Consider the following 22116-nt stretch of genomic DNA (forward strand, 5'->3'; position numbering starts at 1 on the left):
AGTAATCTTTTTTGTGTGTGGTTTTTTGAGACAGGGTTTCTCTGTGTAGCCTTAGCCGTCCTGGAACTCGATTTGTAGACCGGGCTGACCTCAAATTCATAGAGATCCGGTTGCCTTTGCCTCCCAAGTGCTGGGATTAAAGGCGTGCGCCACCGCCCTGGCCTTTTTTTTTTTTTTTAAGTTTTTTTTTTTTTTTTTTCCCCAAGACAGGTTTCTCTGTGTACCTTTGGCTGTTCTGGAACTTACTGTTAAAATCAGGCTGACCTCAAACTTGGATCTGCCTTCCTCTGTCTCCAGAGTGCTGGGATTAGAGGTGTGCACCACCACTGCCCAGCACACAAATACCACTTTTAAAGGTTAAAACAAATCAGAAAAAAATCCCACATAGCAAAGAAATTTTAGTTACTGCTTTTTGTTTTTAGACAGGATCTTCCTGTTGTATATTTGGTTTGTGTTCTGACAAATGAAGCTTGCTGGAGATCAGAGGGCGGAGCTAGCCACTAGTTAATCATAGAGACCAGGCAGTGGTGGCACACACCTTTGATCCCAGTACTTGGTAGGAGGAAGCAGGAATCAGACAGGAATATAAGGTGGGTAGAGACAGTCTGAGGTTTCATAGATAGGATCTTGCCCCTATTGGAGATGAGCATTCAGAGAGGTTAAGAGGTGGCTGGCTGCTCTGCTTCTCTGATCTCCGGGCAAGCCTTATTTGTCAGAAGATAAACAAAATATCACACATCTTCCTGAGTAGCCCCGGCTGGACCGGAATGCCCTATCTAGACCACGGTGACCTTGAATTTGCAAAGATATTTCTGCCTCTGCTTCCTCAGTGCTGTGATTATAGACATTAGCCACCAGACCTCACACAAAGGGTTTAACTGGATATAGTTATCAAAATTTATATTAGAAATTAGGAGGAAAAAAATGTCAGGATGAAGAGATAAGCTTCCAGGCCAACCAAGAGAGGGATTATGCATGTGTATGACATCAAGATTCCACACCACATTAATGGGCTTCTAAGACTGCCACATCCAAAATGATCACAGGAAGGCTGATCTCAGATGGGGTAAGACAAGGGGTTAATTAGGAAACAACTGAGTCAGACTAGAACTTCAGTGGGCAGAGGGGCCTTGGGGACTAAGGCTGAGCTGCAATGGCCTAAGTAACTTTGAAGCCAGGAGCCTGAGGCAATTTGAGAAAGGTGCTACGATATTTCGGCACTAAGTTGATGAGAACTTCTTCCATTTCTCAAGCTGGTTCTAAACAAAGGGGTCAAGGGGCAAGACAGGTGATGCCGCGGTAAGACCACTGCTTCACTTGAGAGGGTGTATACTAAGATGCGACTTTTAACCTTTTCTTTAGCAAACAAAAAAATGCCATAAAATAAAACGCAAACTGGGCAGTGGTGGCGCACGCTTAATCCCAGTGCACAATTTTAATCCCAGCCTTCGGGGAGGCAGAGGCAGGCAAATATCTGAGTTCGAGGCCAGCCTGGTCTACATATCGAGTTCCAGAACAGCCAGGGCTTGTCTCGAAAAACAAAAAACGAGAGAGAGAGAGAGAGAGAGAGAGAGAGAGAGAGAGAGAGAGAGAGAGAGAGAGAGAGAGAAATAAAATGCAAGACCCGCATAGAGGCTCAAGTGTGTAATTCCAGCCATTTAAGAGACCAAGACCAGCCAGGGCTCCTCTGGAAAAAAAAAAGAAAAGTATTTCCCCGCGTCTAGGAAGGGTTTTATGGGCCCAGGCTGGCCTCAAACTCGCTACCTGCAGCATCAACTCCTAATCCTCCAGCCTCCACCTCCTGGGATTACAAGCATGGTATCAATGAGTGGCAAAAAAACAAACAAAACTCCTAGAACAGGACTTCCCAGTATTTCTTAGGCTTTGCTCAACTCGCAACTTCCCTGAGAAACCTACCAAATGCTGGCTCACGGTTTAAAAATCCTCACCTTTAAAACAAGATAAATTTCGAAGTGTAAATGACAGTCCCTGCTCGAGGTATTCTCTCTCCCTCACCTTCTCACCTTTAGGGTCCTCTACCACCCACCCCCACTCACCCCCGGGCAAAGAAATTTGGGGAATCCGGACCTTAATTTCAGTCAGATGGTGAGTTCCTCCAATTGACGAGGAACTACCGTTAGAGAAGAAATCTGGGAGTTATCTCGGCACAGCCTTGACACAAACCGGATGAAAGCTCGCAATGCCAGCCGCCGAAACCGCAAGAGCCTACTACGCCCGCGGGGCGAACGACCTGCAGCTTCCCGGAGCAGCCAATCAGCTTGCGGCCCCGAGCCGGCCAGCACCCCCTTACGGCGGAACGCCGGAAGGACGCAGCCAATCGGCGTGCGGCCGCCAGCGCCCTCCAGCGGCCAGGGCAGAGAGGGCAGAAAAGATGCAGCCAATAGGCGTGCGGCCGCGAGGCGGCTGCCAGCGCCCTCCAGCGGCCGGAGGTGGGGAAGCGCAGGAAAGACGCAGGCAATCGGCGTGCGGCCCCCACCCCAACCCCAACCTACTCCGTGGCCAGGGGAAGGAAAAAGGACGAGAGACTGAGAGAGAGCAGGAAAGACCGCGCCAGGCCCAGGCGGGGGATCCACCCTAGGCTTTCCCCCGCTCGTTCTGTCGCTTTTGTTTCTCCTCCATGCCTGTCACCTGGAGGGTGGGATTCCTGGCGTTAAGAGTCCTCCGGGAAACCTGTGGGTGACGCTGAGCGTCTGCCTCTGGTGCGTCGGAAAAACGGCGGCTCGGGCGGCGGCACTGCCCTTTTAATGGTGGTCGCTAGCGCCGCCCTGGCATCGCCGTTTTAAGGCCGGCGGCGGCGGTGGTTCCGGGGGCGGGGCCCGCCTGCCTTTGGACTCCCGCAGCCGCCGGGCTGATTCATTCCGGGCTCGAGCGCCAAGCTCTGACGTTGGCGCCTGCGCAGGGCGCGGCCTCGCTCCCGATTGGCTGGCGCCGGGCCGCCCTCCCCCGCGCGCCACCCCTGGTTTCCCTCCCCGGGCCGCAAGAGAAACAGTGCCCTCTCCCTTCTTGACCCCTGGCCCTTCCCTCCCTCCTCCCCTCCTGCCGCCGTAGCTTCTGGCGCTGCCGCTCCCGAAGGAGCTCCCGCCACGGTGATGGGGTCTCGGGCCTCCACGTTACTGCGGGACGAAGAGCTCGAGGAGATCAAGAAGGAGACTGGCTGTGAGTTGGGGTTGGGGGGGTGGGAAGGCGGCCGGGCGCCTCCGGCTGGCCTCGGTATTGAGGGCGGTTGTCGCTGAGGTCTCGATCTGGGTGCGGTGGCTTTGTTGGGAGGGTCCCGTGCAGCCTCTGGTGTTTGGGGTAGCCGAAGGCTAGGGTACCCGGGCGTTCATCTGTAGCTTCTCGGAGCCGGGAAGTGGCTCCTCTAGGTGCTGTCTTGCCTCAGGAGCCCGGAGTCTCGGTCCAGCCACGGAGCACAGACACCACCACTCCACTCTTGCCCACGAAAGTCCGCGAATTTTCTTTCTTTACCTTGCCTCTCTTACATCCTGAACAGCAGGTAAAGCAGAAGCAAATCCAAACGTAGTACACACCAATGAGGTTTCTCGGCAAGGACCTAGAACTGCTAAAATCACACGCAAGGAAGAATAGACTCAGGAAAGAAGATCGTATAGTAAGGCTTGTGACCAGGGACTGGAGACCTCTAAGCAATCAGGAGTCCGAAAACCTGAGACTTCTAAATCTGAACTGTTGGAGAAAAAGCACGGGTATAGTGACCAGGTTTTTAAAGATACAATGAGGACACTTGTCCTATTTTCATACATATTAATTTCTGCTGTGTTGCTGTATCTTATGCATTGAAACTGGATGTATTCCAAAATCTGTGAGCTTGTACCAGGAACAGATTTTTTTTTTTTTAAATATATACTCTGGGTTCCTCTTTATTAACCTGAACAAAGGAGCAACAGGGCTTAAGGAATTCAGACGCACTGAGAACACCACCAAACCTCTGAAAAGCCCTTGATAGTGTATGACACAGTTGTGTTGCTCCCTTGCTATCTTAGTGATCCTTGTGACTTTGGTGAGTTTCTTAAGCTGTGTCTTCATGGTACCTGTGTTGACGATAACGTGAGCACCAAGTAACACAGTGGCAAATAGTACTGAGGGATTGCTGGGCGAATTACAGAATGCTCCAGGAATGGAGTCCTTGGATAAATTAAAAGTTGTCCTGGCTGTCTGACAAGTTCAACTTTCTAGAGTATTCCAGTTGGGAGAGATGTTATCTAGCCCCACCTCCTACCGCATTGGTCTGCTTCCTCTACCGCAGTGCCTTACTAACACATATGGCTGCCAAGCCTGGCCGAGGTCTTGAACCACGCCGACCTGCCTCCTTAACCAAGGTGATCCTTGTCACAATTTTGAGTGGATGACAGAAATTACTTAACTTTTTATAGCTTTTGTTTGGCTACTCACCTTTATGGACATTTCATGACTTATTCTGATTCCATGAGTAGAAATGGATTCAGCTGGATTCAGCAAGCATTTTACTACATTTTGTGGCCATGACCTCTGACCACACTTGTAAACATAATGACTTCTTTACATCTAAGGTGACAACCAAATTAAAGCATCTGTGTTTCAAGCACAGAGTCACATCATGAGGAAGTGTAGTGAGTTGGGACAAGCTCTTGTTTTGTTTTCTTTTGACACAAGGTCTTATTCTGTAGCCCAGACTTGCTTGGAATTTACTACATAAACCGGGCCTGGTGATGCACAGCACACCTTTAGTCCTGGCAGAAGCAGGTGGATCTCTGAGTTCAAGGCCAGCCTGGTCTACATAACATGCTCCAGAATAGCTAGGGCTACACAGGGAAACCCTGTTTTTAAAAACAAAACAAAACAGCCAGGTGATGGTGGCCTTTAATCCTAGTACCAGGGAGACAGGGGCTGGTGGATCTCTGTGAGTTGGAGGCCAGCCTGGTCTACAGAGCAAGTTCCAGGTCAGCCAGAGCTACACAGAGAAACCCTGTCTCCAAAAACAAAACAAAACAAATGAGCCCAAAAAACAAAACAAAAACAAAAAGTTTCTTTACATAGCCCAGGCTAATTTCAAACTCATGTCCGTTCCCCTGCTTCAGCTTCCTGGGTGCTAGGATTCTAAGTATAAGCCATTATGCCCAACTGGGGAAAAAGCTGTTTTTGCTTCAGAGTGAATGGAACAGTAATATCATTCCAGTTTCTTTTCATAAGTCCTGGCTGTAGGGCTGAGTTCTTTTACCTTGTGACTCATGGACAAACCCAAGTAATCACAGACTTGAACTATTATCCTGATTACCCAAGAGTGATTCAAGTATGAGAAAGATTGTCACCAAAACCAGTGTATGTGTTGATTGGGAAAGCCCAACGAAACAAGTACTGAAATTTTGCAGCATCTATGTAATATTATGCTAGATATTCAGAGCAGATGGTGACAAAAGACACCCACAGCCTGGCTGGGGAGATAAGCCAGAGAGTTATGATTAGCATCAGGACATAAGGAAACTGAAATCCTGCAGCACCCACCTTCAGAATTTAAGGAAGAGTCGTGAGCTGGCCTTGTGGCATACAGGAGTTGGATCTTGACACATAATGGATTAATTTTGGCTAAGTTAACCTAGGGTGTCCCAGCAACTGTTAGTCAGTCCTGTTGGCTACAGGGTCAGCCCTCTACCCTAAAGACCAAGCTGTGAGTTTATCTCCTTAGTACCCTTAGCAGAGGCTTGTTTCCTTTTCTTCTTCTTCTTCTTCTTTTTTTTTTTTTTACCTTTGACAGGTTCTTGTGTAGCCCAGACTGGCCTCAAATTTGAGATCCTATTGCTTTAGCCTCCCAAGTACTGGAATTACAGGTGTGTCAACTCCACAAAACACCTTTAATCCCAGTACTCGGAGGCAGAGGCAGGTGATCTCTGAGTTCAAGGCCATCCTGGTCTATATAGTCAGTTCCAGGACAGCTTGGGTTACACAGAGAAACCCTGCTCGAAAAAACCAAAGCGGGGCGGGGGAGCCAGATGTGGAGGCAGAGGCAAGTGCATCTCCCAAGTTCCAGGCCAGCCAGGGCTACACAGTGAGACCCTGTCTCAAAACGAAAAGAAACACCTACTATATTTAGCCTTTGTTCTATCACTTCTTTCACATTTCTACATTTTTATAAGTCAGTACATTTGAATGAAAGATGTAATTAGAGGGAGGTCACAGTGTCTTAGAAATTTCTGTAATGACCCTTAGTTCATTTAACCATAGGAAGAGCTTGGCTGTAGATTGCGAGAAATCTTAACTTTGAGCAAAGGTTATGCCAACTAAATAGTGGTGAATACAGATTGGTTTATTTTTAGTTCCTGCCCTCAGTGTGTCGTGTGTGTGTTTGGGCAGGGTGTTGTACAGGGTTAGAAGTGAGTTGTACAGACCAGTGAGTTTTGTTTGTTGGGAAGGGTGTAGTGATGCTATGAAAGGTGTGGGTCTCCAGTTCCAGCAGAGTACAACCCTGACAGAGGCAGCTGCTTGAGAACAGTTCTGGAATGTGAGCTTCTGGGTGCTGCTGCCTCCTCCTGGGCCCCCCTGCCCTCCCGCGGTCACACCACATTGATTCTGTGGGTGCCCAGGACCCTCCTGCCGGTCTCCTATTGCATTGGAAATGCGTAGATGATATCTTTAGCAGGTTTGGAATAATTAGTAAGGTTCCTTACCCTTTAGTTTTCTCCCAGAGTTCCAATTTCTGTCTAGAAAGGGCTAAGGAGAACTGTGTGTCAGGATAGGGAACAGAGCTCTGAAGGAGTAGAACCTTATGAATGAGGAAGGGGGTTCAGAACATAGACTGTTTGGAAGTTTACATAGAAACTCACTGCCCCTAGAAGCAGCTGCAGAGATAGAAGCTGTCTTCTGGGTTTAAGCAGAAAAACATTACGCTCAAAACAGTAATACACGTGTTATAAGCAATAAACACTATTATGGAAGAGCCAGAGCAGATATCTTAGGTTATATATAGGAAAAGGCAAATGTATCATGACCTGGCCTGAATGTATCAGATTCGGAAGATGAGAATTCATACCAGATGTGGTAGCTTATTTTATGCCTGTAACCCCAGCACTAGGGAGGCTAAGATCAGAGGGTTATGAGTTCAAGACCAGAATAGACCGTATAGCAAAATTAAACTGAATAGCAAGATACTGTCCTTTTGCAGGCCAGATGGCTTCTCCGGTGAAGGTGCTTGACACCAAACCTGACGTCTCGAGTTTGGTTCCCAGGACCCACATGGTGGAAACTATGGCACGTTGTCCTCTGACCTTCACATGTGGGCTGTGGCACAAATGCATGTGGACACATATGTGCACACATACACATAACTATAATTTTTAAAATAAAAGGAAGGAGCTGGAGAGGTGGTTCAGCAGTTAAGAGTGCTTGCCGTTCTTACAGAGGACCCAAGTTGGCTCCCTGCACCCACATGTCAGCTCACCATTCTCTGTAACTCCCTTTTTTAGCCTCTGTTGGCACTAAGCGCACACACAAGCTACACATACATACATTCTAGCAAAATAAAATAAAAAAATAAATGAAAAGAAATAAATCTTAGAGTCTCAAACAAAATCAAGAGTTCAGATTTTGTACTGTAAACTTTCAAATTCACAGAAAAGTTGAGGTAAATGACCACCAATACTTGTTTTATTTACTACATTTGTTGGTATAGTTTTGCCACATTTGCTTCCTGTGTCTGTTTCCTGTTCATTAATCTGTTTATGTATTTATTTTGGTGTAAGGGACTGAACCTAGCAGCATCTGGCTTTTATGAATACTTGGTAGAAGGGGATGTACCCTTGAGCTCCACCTCGAGCCCTGATTTTGTTTTGAGACAGGGTCTTCCTGTCACCCTGGTTGACCTGGAACTCACAGTACTTTACTTTACCCTTACTTTCCTGTGCTGTGTAGGAAGAGGGAAACAGTTGATAACCTCAGTACTGTCACGGTTCCTAGGAAAGTTGAGAGTGATTTTCTGTCACCTGCTGGTCAGTAATAGTAAAGGTCGCCTGTTCTGAGAAGGTGCGTTTTGTCCGTTGTTTGGTTGGGTCACTTTCTTCTTTTCTTGGGCTAGGGTTGGAAGCCATCCTGTGAACATGCTCTGAAGTATTTCGACTGATGTCCATCCCCTGCTTGTTTTAGAAAATACCTTTTTGGTCACTTTTTGTTGTTTTTCTAGATGGGGTTTCTCTGTGTAGACCAGGCTGGCTTCGAACTCAGATTTACCAGCCTCTGCCTCTCAGAGTGCTGGGATTAAAAGCGTGCTCCACTACCACCCAGTGGTCTCCTTTAATTCTTAAGAGAATAGGTTCGATCTTAAAGTCCTTATATTGGAGAAACGTCGGGGTTTGAAGCATTCAAAGGAAGGCTAGAGGAGCAGGCTCAGCTCTACAGCTTTCCCCAGAGGTGCTCTTGCCTGCGGTTGTACGCTTTAACCCAGGTTGTCCTCATCATTAAGATAGGCTCTAAGTGATAGCAAAATAATTTCACCTATCTTTAACTTCTCACGCTTCCCCCTGCCAGTCCACATTGGTGCTTTCATGTCCGTGAACACGAGGCAGAAATGATAGGAAGCTCTGAACTCAGGGTTAACAGGGTCTTTTCATTCGTCATATAAAATAATTACCCTGCATGAGCAGGGGAGACTACAGCTACCTTCATTCAGGACATAGTCATAGTCACAGTCTATTCTAAGGGAAGTTGTTGACTCCTAAGATCTCTTTTGCGTTTCCAGGAGTGTTAAGGTTTTAGGTGCCTGTCTGGTTAGTTTAGCCACTTCAGTGAGTTTAATTTTACTGGAAACATGTCCTGCCTTTATTCCTGGCAGTTCTAGTACTTTTATGCAGGTGGATTGTGTAGCTCTTTTAAAGGTAGATGAAGCCAGTGTGGTGGTCCACGTGTGTAATATTGATGCTCTGGAAACTGAGGCAGGTTGCAAGTTTAAGGATAGCCTGTGTGAAAGAATGAGTTCACGATCAGCTCTACACTTTGGTACACACTGAAGGTTGTTTTATGTTCTTTGTCCCAGTGGACTTAGCACCCTTTTTTGTTTGTTTGTTTGTTTGTTTTTATTGTTGTTTGAGACAGGATTTCTCTGTGTATCCATTGGCTGTCCAGGAACTCCCTCTGTAGAAAGGATGGCCTCGCTCTCAAGAGATCCACAGAGATCCGCCTACCTTTGCCTCCCGAGTTAGCACCTTAATATTTACAAAGCTGTGTTTAATTTTATCATTATAACATTACATCCAAAATATAGGTGATAGGTTCAGATATGAGCATACTGAGAATGTTAATAGTTGCCATTTTCTAACGTTTTGCTGTTGATTCCCATATGGGCAAGCTTGTCTTGAAGGTAGAAGTTTCTTTTTTTTTTTTTTTTTGGTTTTTCGAGACAGGGTTTCTCTGTGTAGTTTTGCGCCTTTCCTGGAGCTCACTTGGTAGCCCAGGCTGGCCTCGAACTCACAGCGATCCACCTGGCTCTGCCTCCCGAGTGCTGGGATTAAAGGCGTGCGCCACCACCGCCCGGCTAGAAGTTTCTTATTTTTTAAAGCTACTTTTTTTTTTTTTTTGTTTTTCGAGACAGGGTTTCTCTGTGTAGCTTTGCGCCTTTCCTAGAGCTCACTTGGTAGCCCAGGCTGGCCTCGAACTCACAGAGATCCGCCTGGCTCTGCCTCCCAAGTGCTGGGATTAAAGGCATGCACCACCACCACCACCACCACCACCACCACCACCACCACCACCACCACCACCACCACCACCCGGCGCGTAGTTATTTTTTATATATCGGCAAATTATGACTTCCAAAAGCTATAAACTGATTTTTTTTATAAAATATGGAGTGTAATAACACAAGTCCTTACCAAAGGAGTTTTAAAAAACATACATACTACAAGAGGGCTTTTATATTCTTCTATAATAATGATCTAATAATTCATTTATTAATTTTAGGAGTTGGATTAGATTGTGACATATGCCTTAATTTAAAAATTGTATAAATCTCGCCGGGCGGTGGTGGCGCACGCCTTTAATCCCAGCACTCGGGAGGCAGAGGCAGGCGGATCTCTGTGAGTTCGAGGCCAGCCTGGGCTACCAAGTGAGTTCCAGGAAAGGCGCAAAGCTACACAGAGAAACCCTGTCTCGAAAAACCAAAAAAAAAAAAAAAAAAAAAAAATTGTATAAATCTCTCTATACACACACAAATACATACACAAGAAATTCCCAGTAAGGGTCACAGTAAACTATTCATTTCATGGTTTTAGCATGGGAGATTGGGGACTTGGGTGTTAGGAAAATTACATTGTATATTGTTTTGTTCCATTTACATTTTATCATGCATATAACGTTAAAATAATATATAAATATAAAATACTCTAAATTGATATGTTAAAGTTAATACAAAAAGAAATATAATTTGATCATTCCTCATCTTAGCCAATCTGAAATGTGAGACTCTGAACACTAAAAACTGACCTAGTGAACTAAACATTATATATACTTAAAACTCCCGTAGGGCTATCGCAGAGCCCAGTGGGTAAGGGTGCTTGCTCTCCAAGCAGGACCTCAGTTCCAGTCCCCAGCCTCATGGAGAGGCAGGCGTGCCTGTAACTTCAGCACTGGGACGTGGAGAGAGTCAGATACCTGGAGCTCACTGGTCAAGCAGCTGGGCTAGCCAATTAGTGGGCTTCCATTCTCTCTTAAGAGACTCAGTTTCAAGGCAGCTGGTTGGAGGGTGATAGAGGAAGACACCTGAAGCCCTGCTCTGGCTTTTACCTGTGTGTGCATGGGTACATGTACTCTCGCACACACTACACGTACTGTACATACTACACACAGAGAGAATAGTGTAAAAATAAGTAAAACCAGGATGGAAAAGATGGCTCAGTGGTTGAATGCACCCTGATCTTCCAGAAGGCCCGAGTTTGGTTCCTAGCACTCATTGATGGATGGCTCACAACCACTGTAGCTCTAGTTCCAGGGGATCCAATTCCTCTGGATTCTGAGAGCATCAGCACTCACTTGCACAGACCTAGAAACATAATTTAAAAAATAAACATATTTCTAAAATACTCAACACCAATATGAAAGATTATCAACTACTAATTGAAAATTAAGCTATTAGGGGCTAGAGAGATAGCTCAGCAGTTAAGAGCACTGGCTGCTCTTCCAGAGGTCCTGAGTTCAATTCTCAGCACCCACATGACAACTCACAACTGTCTGTAAGTCCTTTTCCGAAGGATCTGACACCCTCACACAGACATACATACAGGCAGAACACTAATGTACATAAAATAAAAATAAAATTAAGCTATTGGATCTAGGTACACAAATGATATTAGACTGTATATTAAAGAAATGGAAAAGAATGTTGAGATGGTAAACACGGGTTTCTTTTTTCCAAACTTTTTGGGAAATGTAGTTATTCTTTAACTGACTTATTAGTTTTGTTCAACTAAGGAATTTATTACAAGAGTGGCCTTTGAGGCCAGATGCCAGGCCTGGATAAATTGATTCGATTCCTAAAGAAAGCAGCTGTGACTGGCATGGTCAGGAAAGTAGAGAGGAGTTAGCATAGCAGTATAATCTACCCCTCGAGGCTCTCCTGAAGGGATGCTGAGGTGAAGCTAACAGTTAGCTTGGTGTGCCTTCCAAACGCCAGGCATTTCCTCTCAGCCTCTCCTCACAATCCCATTCCCCTACACCCTGTGGTACCATGGCCGTCATAGTGTGTACCCTTTGCACAGAGGCCCCACCGGAGGCCTTTATCTGCCGCCATACCCTGCTTGTTCTGCCTGAAGGGGGCAGTTATAGCGCCTTCTCTGCTCGCTCTCTCTCTCTGCACACTTGAGTTCTTAGAGCTCCACTTGAGAGATGAAGCTAGAGCCGAAGAGGTCACAGCTGCCTGGTGTGTCCTCTTGTCTCGGCCCGATCACTCACTTCCTGTTTCACCTCCTGCCTGTTTACTTTACTTCATTGTTCCTAATACAGCAAGTCCAGTGCTGTTGCTTGACTTCAGGAGGACAACCACCAGAACCACACTTAACCCTTAATGCCTACCTAACAGGTGCAGCTGAGATGAAGTCGGAAATTGTTGCCTACTGGGGCGGTAGTCTTTTCTCACGTGGTCCTGTTCTATCCTCTTGCCTCCCACCTGCTGGAACACTAAACTGCTTCCCAGAAATGCCTTTGCACTTTCACTGTTGTGTTACACACCTGCAGTTATAAACTGCTTTTAGCCGGCAGCTTGTGCTGGAGGTCACGGAGGTGATCCAAAATGAGGAGCAATTAGCTTCTCTTGTAGATATCATCTGGTCAGAGCATGGCCACTTTGTCCCAGCAAACAAGCTGATCCCAGGTTGTGGTGGTCTGTCACCTGATAAAGTCCTGAAAAAGTGACGACATTGGGGATGTTTGGTGCAGAAGGAAACTAGACTTTAAAAACAGAATTGTTTGAGGTGCCCCCAATATTTAGTTCAGCATTATCTACTTAGAAATTCCAGTCTGAAGAGCCAAACTAGCTAATAGTTTAAGTTGGATTTTTTTTTACTTTAGCTTTATTTCATTTGGGGTGTGTGTGTGTGTGTGTGTGTGTGTGTGTGTGTGTGTTTTGCTAGGGATCATACTACTAAGCAGGTACTCCACAACCGACGTATTTTTTTTATGTTTTTATTTTATTTTATTTTTTTGTTTTTTCCAGACAGGGTTTCTCTGTGTAACAGCCCTGACTGTCCTGGAACTCACTCTGTAGACCAGGCTGGCCTTGAACTCATAGAGATCCGCCTGCCTCTGCCTCCTGAGTGCTGGGATTAAAGGTGTACACCGCCACTCAGCAATTGTTTTTTTTTTTTTAGAAAAAGATTTTTGTGTTTTTTATGGCATGAGTGTGTGTGTGTGTGTGTGTGTGTGTGTGTGTGTGTGTGTGTGTGTGCGCGCTGGAAATGATACACCTACACTTTTGGTTGGGTTTGTTTGTTTTGTTTGTTTGTTGTTGTTGTTGTTGTTGTTGTTTGAGACCGGGTTTGTCTGTGTAACCCAGGCTGTCCTGGAACTCACTTTGTAGACCACGCTGGTCTCGAACTCACAGAGCTCCATCTGCTTCTGCTTCCAAGTGCTGGGATTAAAAGCCTTTGCCACTACCACCCGGCCACCTACACTTCATTTTCAGAGCCAGCTTTCATTGCTTTTGATTTAGTTTCTTTTCCAGCTCCTCCTACTCTTTAGTTTTTTGTTGTTTTAATTTGCTGTTTTGACATTCTAGAAAAAGTTGCCTGGCTCCCATCTCTCCCACTGGAACATGTGATGGGCTGTGGGTGTAGTGTGAATACATGTCTACTGCTTTAATTGGGACTAACTTTGTGCTCTTTAGTTTCCCACAGTCAGATCACGCGCCTGTACAGCCGGTTCACCAGCCTGGACAAAGGGGAGAATGGGACTCTCAGGTGAGCACTCTTTCCCTCCCAGAAACCAAGAACTCCCTAGCAGCTGGCTTTATCCCAAGGGTAGGCACACTAAGTGTCTTGCATTTTGAGGGCAAGGACCATTTTGGACAGTGCCTACATATCGTTGGTCCACCGAGGAGTTAAATAAGCAGAACAGTGATACTAACTCAAGGCTAGGCTTCTGCCGCTTTATTCCAACTCTCTCGAGTTTAGAGGCTGCTCTTCCAGTCCTAGAAAGTTTTTGTTTGTTTTGGTTTTTCAGGACAAGGTTTCTCTGTGTAGCCCTGGCTGTCCTGGAACTCACTTTATAGACCAGGCTGGCCTCAAACTCAGAGAGATCCACCTGCCTCTGCCTCTCAAGCACATGCGCCAACACTGCCCCGGCTGAATTAGGATTTTTGGGTTTTTTTTTTTTTTAAATGCCTTCTTTCTTCACAAGCATTTTCCCATGGCCCTTGCAAACACATTGGTTTTTATAAAACTGACCCATACATGGCTTAGGTTACTCTACTGTCTCTCATGACCCAACCCATATCTTAGGGAACATCACATTATGTTGATGCTGGACTAGGTGTTCAGTGTTTTGTTTAGACTGACGGTTCTCATCTGAAGGCTGACTTACCACCCAGGGACAAAGGTCCAGAGGCAGTTCTGATGGTCATGATCGGGAAGCTCTGCTGAGATGTAGTCGGCTGTCCTTCAGTAGCACCGTGACCGAGAACCATGCTGCACTAGGGCTGGAGGGATGGCTCAGTGGTTAAGAGCACACGCTGATTTTGCAGAGGACCTGAGTTCTGTTCTGACACCCACATCAGTCTTCTTACAGCTGCCTGCCTATAGCTACAGCTGCAGAGGATCTAATACCCTCCACACCTCTGTGGCCACCTGGGTATTAAGACAAGAGATGGGTCAGGCTTGGTGTTGAACTTCTGTAATTCCAACTTGAGGAATTGAGGCAGCCTGGGTTCACTATGTAGCTATTACATAATAAGGCCCTAGCTTTAAAAAAAGGAAAAAAAGCTGGTATTGAAAGACAAGACTTGGGTCCTTATGACATTAGAAGTCCATGCTTAGGTCCCATTATAGAGTATGAACTGATTCTGGCTAGATTGTATACCCTACTTGATACTAGGTCTATTATTTATAGGTATGTGCTTTCAGATAAAATTAATGTTGTTAGGTTATTGAAATGAAAAAAGTGATCATAGAATTCAAAAATAAGCCTTTGTTTTCATGTAAAAGTGTGGATTTTTAAATATTTATTTTATGTTCAATGGTGTTTTGCCTGCATGTATGTCTATGTGAAGGTGTCAGATCCCCTGGAACTGGAGTTACAGACAGGCGTGAGCTGCCACGTGGGTGCTGGGAATTGAACCCAGGTCCTCTGGAAGACCAGCAAATGCTCTTAACTGCTGAGTCATCTCTCCATCCCCGAGGATTATTTTTCACCCTCTTGTTAGACAAGAGGAACTACATTTTGTTAGGCAGATAGACTTTTGTATTGTAGGACAAATTATGTAATCCACAATCCTATTCCTCAGTGAGGCATCACGGTGGGCCCTCCAGCTGTTACACCTAGCCCGTTATGTGCCACAAGAATGGGAAAAGACAATACTTACGGGTTCCAAAGATTTTACTAAATCACCACATAAGTGGATCACTGGTCAGGGTTACCGGACAAGGACTCAGAAGCCTTGTTTTTCCTGACAGTCCTGAGCAGGGATAGAAGTGGGGTTTATAAGCACAAAAATTACAAACATGTTGCTGAGTTACAGTTAAAGTGTTCACCAATCAGGATTTAGAGATTAGGGGCTACCTTGAGTGGTCCATGATTGCCAACCCACAAACAATGCAAGCCTTTCAGTCCAACCAATCAGATTCATTTGTTCCTTCTGTTGTTAGGAACAACCATAATGTTTCTAGAGAACTAAAGATGCATAACAACTATTCCTGTGGTTTAGGGAGGCGGTTAGTCAGCCATTGGAAGTTCTCAGCTCCTCTAGTACTTGGGAACCTGAACTTTATTTCACCCTATGGGTAAATGGAGTCTGAAGTCAAAATGGCAGTATTTAAGTCAAGGTACTTCTGCTTGCTCCCTTCAGAGGTCAGAAGACAACTTGAAAAAGTTGACTCTGTGAGGACTGGAGCAATTTAGAGCAGTTGTTGCTCTCCCCCCCCCCCCCCCCAGCTGAGGACCAAACCCAGGGCCTTGCGCTTACTAGGCAAGTGCTCTACCGCTGAACTAAATCCCCAACCCCAAATTTTTGTTTTGTTTTGTTTTGTTTTGTTTTTTGAGACAGGATTTCTCTGTGTAGTTTTTGGTGCCTGTCCTGGATCTCACTCTGTAGACCAGGCTGGCCTCGAACTCACAGAGATCTGCCTGGCTCTGCCTCCCAAGTGCTGGGATCAAAGGTGTGCACCACTGCCGCCACCCCAGTTGTTGCTCTTGCAGAGGACCTGGGTTCAATTCCCAGCACCTAATTGGTGGGTCATAACCATGTGTAACTCCAGTTCCAGGGGATCTAATGCCCTCTTCTGACCTTCACAAGTTCCAGGAATGCAAGTGGTACACATACATATACATAGGTAAAACACTTATAAAGTAAAAGCAAATGAACCTAGAAAGAGTTGGCTCTCCCTGCCACCGTGTTGGTACTGGAGATTAAACCTAGTCTTAATGGCAAATGCTCTATCTGATGAATCATCTCTTGTATATTTCATTGTTACTGCTCCCACCCCCACCCCCCATGTATGGATGTGCCTGTGTGTATGCACGAATTTATGTATGGATGTGTATATGTGGATGTAGAATTCATAGGTCATAGATCCACATTGGGTGGGTGTCTTTTTCCCCCTCTTCCTTTTTATTTTTTAATTAATTAATTTTTTTTTTACAGAGTTCTCACTACTTAGCCTTGGCTGGCCTGGAACTCACTATGTAGAACCAGGCTGGCCTCCAACTCCCAAGATCTGGCTACCTCTGCCTCATCATCCTTAGTGCTGGGATTAAGACATGAGCTACCTGGCCCAACCAATCTTAATTTTTGAGACAAGGTCTTACTGAATCTCGAATTCATCAATTCTGCTAACCTGATTGGCCAATGAGTTCCAGGGATCTGCCCGTCTCCATCTCTCCAGTGTGGGGATTACCGATGTGCGCTGCCACATCTGGCTTTTTTACATGAGTGCTGGGATCTGAACTCAGGTTCTTATGCTTGTAAGGCAGGCAGGAACTTTACTGACAGAGCCATCTAACCAGGCCCTGCTGTTCTTTGTTTTGTTTTTGGAGATGGGTTGCGTGTATCCCTGCTGCCCTTGAGTTATTACATAACCAAGAATGACTTAGAACTTGTGATCCTCCTACCTCCACCTTCCTTTTGTTGCAACTTCAGGCGTGTGCCATTTGCCTGATTTATGTGGTGCTGGGATTGGACCTGTGATTCTTTCATGATATACAAACACTCAGCTGGGCTGTATCCCTAGCTCCAGTCTTAATTTCTTCAGTCTCTTTTGATCTCTAGCAGTCTTCTACCGCTTGGGTGGGGTTGTGCTTAAGATCAAACATGGGGCCTTCATTTGCTGAGCATGGGCTCTACCGCTGACAGAAACCCTAGCTCTTCTTCCCTGTCCGCCGTGACACTGATACTTTGGAAGATTAAATCATGGACAGTTTTGTATTCTTCACAGAGAATAGCAAAGAAGTTTTAGAGAAATACCAAGAGAGTAGTGTTCAAAAAGTTTAATGTGGGCTGAATGTGGTAGTACATGCCTGGTGTCCTAGTACTCAGAGGCTGAGGCAGGAAAATCATGTGTTCAGGCTGGCCTGTGCTACAGAGTTAAGTTCAGGGCCATCCTCAGCTACAATGCCATAATAATAATAATTTAAAAACGATATGGGGCCAGGCAGCAGTGACGCACACCTTTAATCCCAGCATTTGGGAGGCAGAGGCAGGCAGATCTCTATGAGTTCAAGGCCAGCCTGGTCTACAGAGTGAGATCCAGGACAGGCACCAAAGCTACACGGAGAAACTCTGTGTTGAAAAAAACAAAAACAAAAAACAAACAAAGAAACCCAAAAAACAATATGAGAAACTTTTTTTTAACAACAAAAAACATATTTTGACTTAAAGTCTTGGATTTAAACCATTTCTGCCCTTTAGTTGTGGCAAGGGCAAGTTACTTTGTCTCTCTAATTCAATTTCCTCAGCTCTACAAGGGCACAGATAAAGCATGGCATGAGAAAAAGAGTGATACTGTATCAAGTTGGAGCAGCACAGGATGTATGTATAATGAATGGTATCACAGCCACCATGTTATGTGAAGCTGACTGCTCTTACCATGTTCAAGGTTAAATCTTCTCCAGTTCTCGTCCATGAGAGGAGTCTTTCCCTTTGTTTTTCTTTCTTTTTCTCTCTCTCTTTTTTTTGGGGGGGGGCTTAGTTTCTTGGGAAACTATGTGAGGGTCTCACTCTAGTTCAAACTGTTCTAGAACTCACTTACAGTTCAGGCTAGCCTCCAAGTTCTGGGACCATAGGTGTGAGCCACTGTGCCCTGTAGTTCTCTTCTTAAATGGAAACATCTCAAGAATTTCTTGCATTTTGCTGGGCAGTGGTGGTGCACACCTTTGCTCCCAGGTGGATCCCTGTGAGTTTAAGGCCAGCACAGTGAGTTCCAGGTTAGCCAGAGCTGTTACACAGAGAAACCCTGTCTTAAAAGGACAGAGAGAGCAGAGCTGTTACACAGAGAAACCCTGTCTTAAAAGGAGAGAGAGATTCTTGAATTTCTTAGGTATTTTAGCCCTTCCCAAGCAAGCGTCTTCAGGCTCCTCCAACTGCCTGCTCCTACATTCAAGTTCTGTGGTAGATGATTGTGTGTATTTGCTGTTCACAGCACCAAACCTAATAACTACAAAATGGTAATGTCTAAGAAATCATTTACTAAGGAACAGCTTACTATTTGCTCATTGTTTGGTTTATTGACATGACCTGTTTGCTGAACTTACTGGAATGTAGCAAGATTAAATCTTGCTTCATTCACACCTGAGTTGGTACAAAACACATTTGGCAGATATTCTAATGACTCGTATAATTTGCCACAGAAGTAATTCCAGGAGGCAATACTCTTACCGGGTTGTACTCTGTTGGATTTAAAGGAGTTCATGCCAAAGGCCAGTGGTCTCTAGCTTAAGGTGTTTCTCTTGGCAGCCGGGAAGATTTCCAGAGGATTCCAGAACTTGCCATCAACCCCCTGGGGGACCGGATCATCAATGCCTTCTTTTCAGAGGGGTGAGTTGGGATGGCTGCTGCTGTTGCACAGCCCTTGGTCTTGGCTCCTTCCTTTGTTGTCTAGCCTGCATAATTGCTAATGTAGACTAATTATAGTAGTAACAATAACAATAATGTATAATGGAATAATGATAGTTGTCATCTCAGATCGTGGTTGTCCAGAGTTAAATTGGACATCCCTAATTTTCATATCTAGATTATCTCTTGTGTTTTACCCACCTTGATTTTTTTCTTCTACTTCCTTTTGTGTCTGTGTGTGCACCACCTGTTTAGTGCCATCAGAGAGTATTAGATCTGCTGGAACGGGAATTGTGGAAGTCTAGTTCATAATTTACAGCACATAACACATTATTGGCTATTAAAGTGTTGGACAATGCAGTCTGCATTTGTGGTCATTTGCTTCTCCCTTAATACCTCCTCCCCCTCCAAGCTATTTCAGTTTTTTTTCCTTTGTTTTTGAGATGGGAGCTCTCACTGTATAGTCCTAGGTGACCTGGAACTCATTACATAGACCAGGCTGGCTTCATACTTACAGAGTTCTGCACACCTCTGCCTCCTGAGTTCTGGTATTAAAGGTATGCCCTTCCATATACCTGCTTGCTTTTTTTTTTGGTGGGGCTGAGTCACAAGCATATGTATTGATATATGCTGGTCAAATGTATTACCACTGAGCCATTTCCCTAGCCTCCTGCCTTGGTCCTCTCCCTCTCATATATATGAGATTACATATAATACATGCACACATATTCTTTTTTTGTTGTTTTTTGTTTGTTTGTTTGTTTGTTTGTTTGTTTCCGAGACAGGGTTTCTCTGTGTAGCTTTGCGCCTTTCCTGGAACTCACTTGGTAGCCCAGGCTGGCCTCGAACTCAGAGATCCGCCTGCCTCTGCCTCCCGAGTGCTGGGATTAAAGGTGTGCGCCACCACCGCCCGGCTGCACACATATCCTTTGTTCACATTATATATTACATAAATGTGTGTGTGTTCACATAATTCTATTTTTTAACTGTTTGTGGGTAAATTGCATTCATTTATCTCTGAATGCTTTGTATATGTTTGCTTAGAAGTTATCCCTTCTAAAATTTAATATTGATCACTTACAGAGCAGGATGATGGTGCATGCCTATAACATGATCAGTTGGGAGGCTGACACAATAGATGGCTTCCAGTTTTGAAGATAGACTGGGCTGTAGAGCAAGACCTTGTCTCAGAAACAAAAGATGACGACGGTGACGATGATGATGATGATGATGATGATGATGATGATGATGATGATGATGAACTGCTAGCACTATCAGATAAAATGCCCAGATAGGAAATTTTATGATTCTGAATTGAGAACAAAGGAATTTGCTGTTGAGGTGATGGTGGCTGTCTTAGCTACTGTTTCTATTGCTGTGATAAAGCACTATGACCAAAAGCAACTGATGGGGGAGAGGGTCTATTCCAGCTTACAGTTCAAAATCACAGTCCATCGCGTCATCGAAGGTCAGGAGAGGAACTCACGGTTGGAACCTGAAGGCAGGGACTGAAGTAGAACCATGGACGAGTGCTGCTTACTAGCTTTCTCCCATGGCTTACTCAGCCTGTTTTCTTCCCCCTTCCCCGCCCCCCACCACAATCAGAGTTTTTCTGTGTATCCCTGCTGTCCTGGAACTCAGAGATCTGCCTGCCTCTGCCTCTAAAGGCGTGAGCCACCACCAAGGCTTCATCCTGTTTTCTTATACTACCCAGGGGTAGCCCCACCCACACTGTGCTGGGCCCTCCCACATCAATCACTAGCTTTAAAAATACTTGGGAGACATGCCTACAGGCCAGTCTAGGTTCTTTCTTCCCAGCTCTAGCCTATGTCAAGTTGATCTAAAAACTACCGGTACACACATGGTCCGGTCATACATGCCAGCAAAACACCCATACACATAAAAGGTTTTGTTTTTGTTTTAATTGAATAAGAAAACTCAAACCAGTTAGATCAGGAAGGGTGGCAGGAATCAGTCAGACCAAGACACACTCCATTCAGAGTCCTGTTGAACCGAGCACTCTTCTGTTCTTCCCTTCCTCCGTTCCTGCCTCCTGAGCACTGTGGTCAGGAGTGCTTTGAGAGCCTGCAGAGCGCTGCACCCCGTCCACAGATGTGCCTTACACAGACTCACAGTGGAAAGTCATTCACTAGAGTCATTTCGGGAACTTCTTTTCCCAAGCTCCTCAGTCGCCGTCAATTACTTGGAGAAACATCCTGTAGAAGTTTTCTTCTTCTTCTTCTTCTTCTTCTTCTTCTTCTTCTTCTTCTTCTTCTTCTTCTTCTTCTTCTTCTTCTTCTTCTTCTTCTTCTCTTCTTCTTCTTCTTCTTCTTCTTCTTCTTCTTCTTCTTCTTCTTTCTTCTTCTTCTTTTCTTCTTCTTCTTCTTCTCCTCCTCCTCCTTCCTCTTCCTCCGTCTTCTTTTTTTCTTCTTCTTTTCTTCTTTTCTCTTCTTCGTTTCTTCTCCTCCTCCTCCTTTTTTTCTCCTCATTCTCCTTCTCATTCTTATTCTTATCCTTATTCTTCTTCACATGTATTTATTTTGTGTGTATTTAAATTAAAGGGCAACTTTCAGGACTCAGTTCTCATTTGCACCAGTTGGATTCTGGGGAATGCACTCAGATTGTCTGGCCCCTGGAATTGCTCTGGAAGTCTGTTTGGAAAGGCAAAGCTGTCTTTCCTCTACTCTGTTTACTGCCTGCCGTCTCCTCCGGTCCTCTGTAGCCGGGCAGAGGCAGCCTATGCCTGCCTCCTGTCCCTACCAGACGTGCTGCTCGGCTCCCAGGCTTGTATTTTTCCTCTGTCCTAAAGAGGGAGGGTTTTCTTTTCTTCAGACTGAAATTTGACAGTAGAACCTGGATGTTTGGTTCTCTGTTATAGACATCGTGTGATAACATCCCCCCAGGTGCTCCATGTTGCTTGGTTGCGCAGAGCCTCCATTCTGGTACAGATACCATCCTACTCCATGAGGGGTGTGGTGGCTTCCTGAGGGAAGCAAAGCTCACCCTTTCCAGTTAGCCTTCCCCTGATCTCTCCCGTTAGTAGGTCTCTGAACTGTGTCTGCCTGACACTTAGAGACCGAAGGTTATTTAAACTCTGTTTTGTTTTTGAAACATGGTCCCTTTTGCAGTACAAAATGAACTCAAGTTCAGAATCCCTTCCACTGCTGCCTCCTAAATGCTGGGATCACCCAGAGAAGACTGGGATTTTGTTTTGTTTTTGTTTTTTGATACAGGTTCTCACACTGTGTAGATTTGGCTGGCCTGGAACTATGTAGACCAGGCTATCTTTGAATTTATAGAGATCTGTCTGTCTCCAAGTGCTAGGATTAAAAGTGTATGCCACTATGCCTGGCAGGATGTTTTTAGGTAGC

The 22116-nt window shown here is 45.3% G+C and overlaps 2 protein-coding genes across 15 annotated transcripts in view; one reads left to right on the forward strand and one right to left on the reverse strand.

Annotated features, from left to right (window-relative positions):
* The window catches only part of Exd1 (exonuclease 3'-5' domain containing 1), a 49699-nt gene extending 46808 nt beyond the window's left edge, over positions 1-2891 (reverse strand). For 8 of the 14 annotated variants that reach the window (XM_076570380.1, XM_076570377.1, XM_042275975.2 and 5 more), the window contains exon 1: positions 2650-2791. The gene's annotated coding sequence lies outside the window, so the exon portion shown is untranslated. Of the gene's footprint in view, positions 1-2088; positions 2287-2649 lie in introns of those variants that run through there. The other 6 variants (XM_042275973.2, XM_076570376.1, XM_042275974.2 and 3 more) reach the window with 6 other exon arrangements.
* A 12-nt stretch (positions 2892-2903) lies between these two features.
* The window catches only part of Chp1 (calcineurin like EF-hand protein 1), a 35298-nt gene continuing 16085 nt past the window's right edge, over positions 2904-22116 (forward strand). The window contains exons 1-3 of the mRNA XM_006991260.4: positions 2904-3177; positions 13370-13442; positions 18647-18727. Of these exons, the coding sequence (XP_006991322.1) occupies positions 3111-3177; positions 13370-13442; positions 18647-18727 (221 nt within the window). The 5' untranslated portion in view covers positions 2904-3110. The remainder of the gene's footprint in view (positions 3178-13369; positions 13443-18646; positions 18728-22116) is intronic.

The sequence above is a fragment of the Peromyscus maniculatus genome, chromosome 4, assembly GCF_049852395.1.
Source record: "Peromyscus maniculatus bairdii isolate BWxNUB_F1_BW_parent chromosome 4, HU_Pman_BW_mat_3.1, whole genome shotgun sequence".
NCBI lineage: Eukaryota > Metazoa > Chordata > Mammalia > Rodentia > Cricetidae > Peromyscus > Peromyscus maniculatus.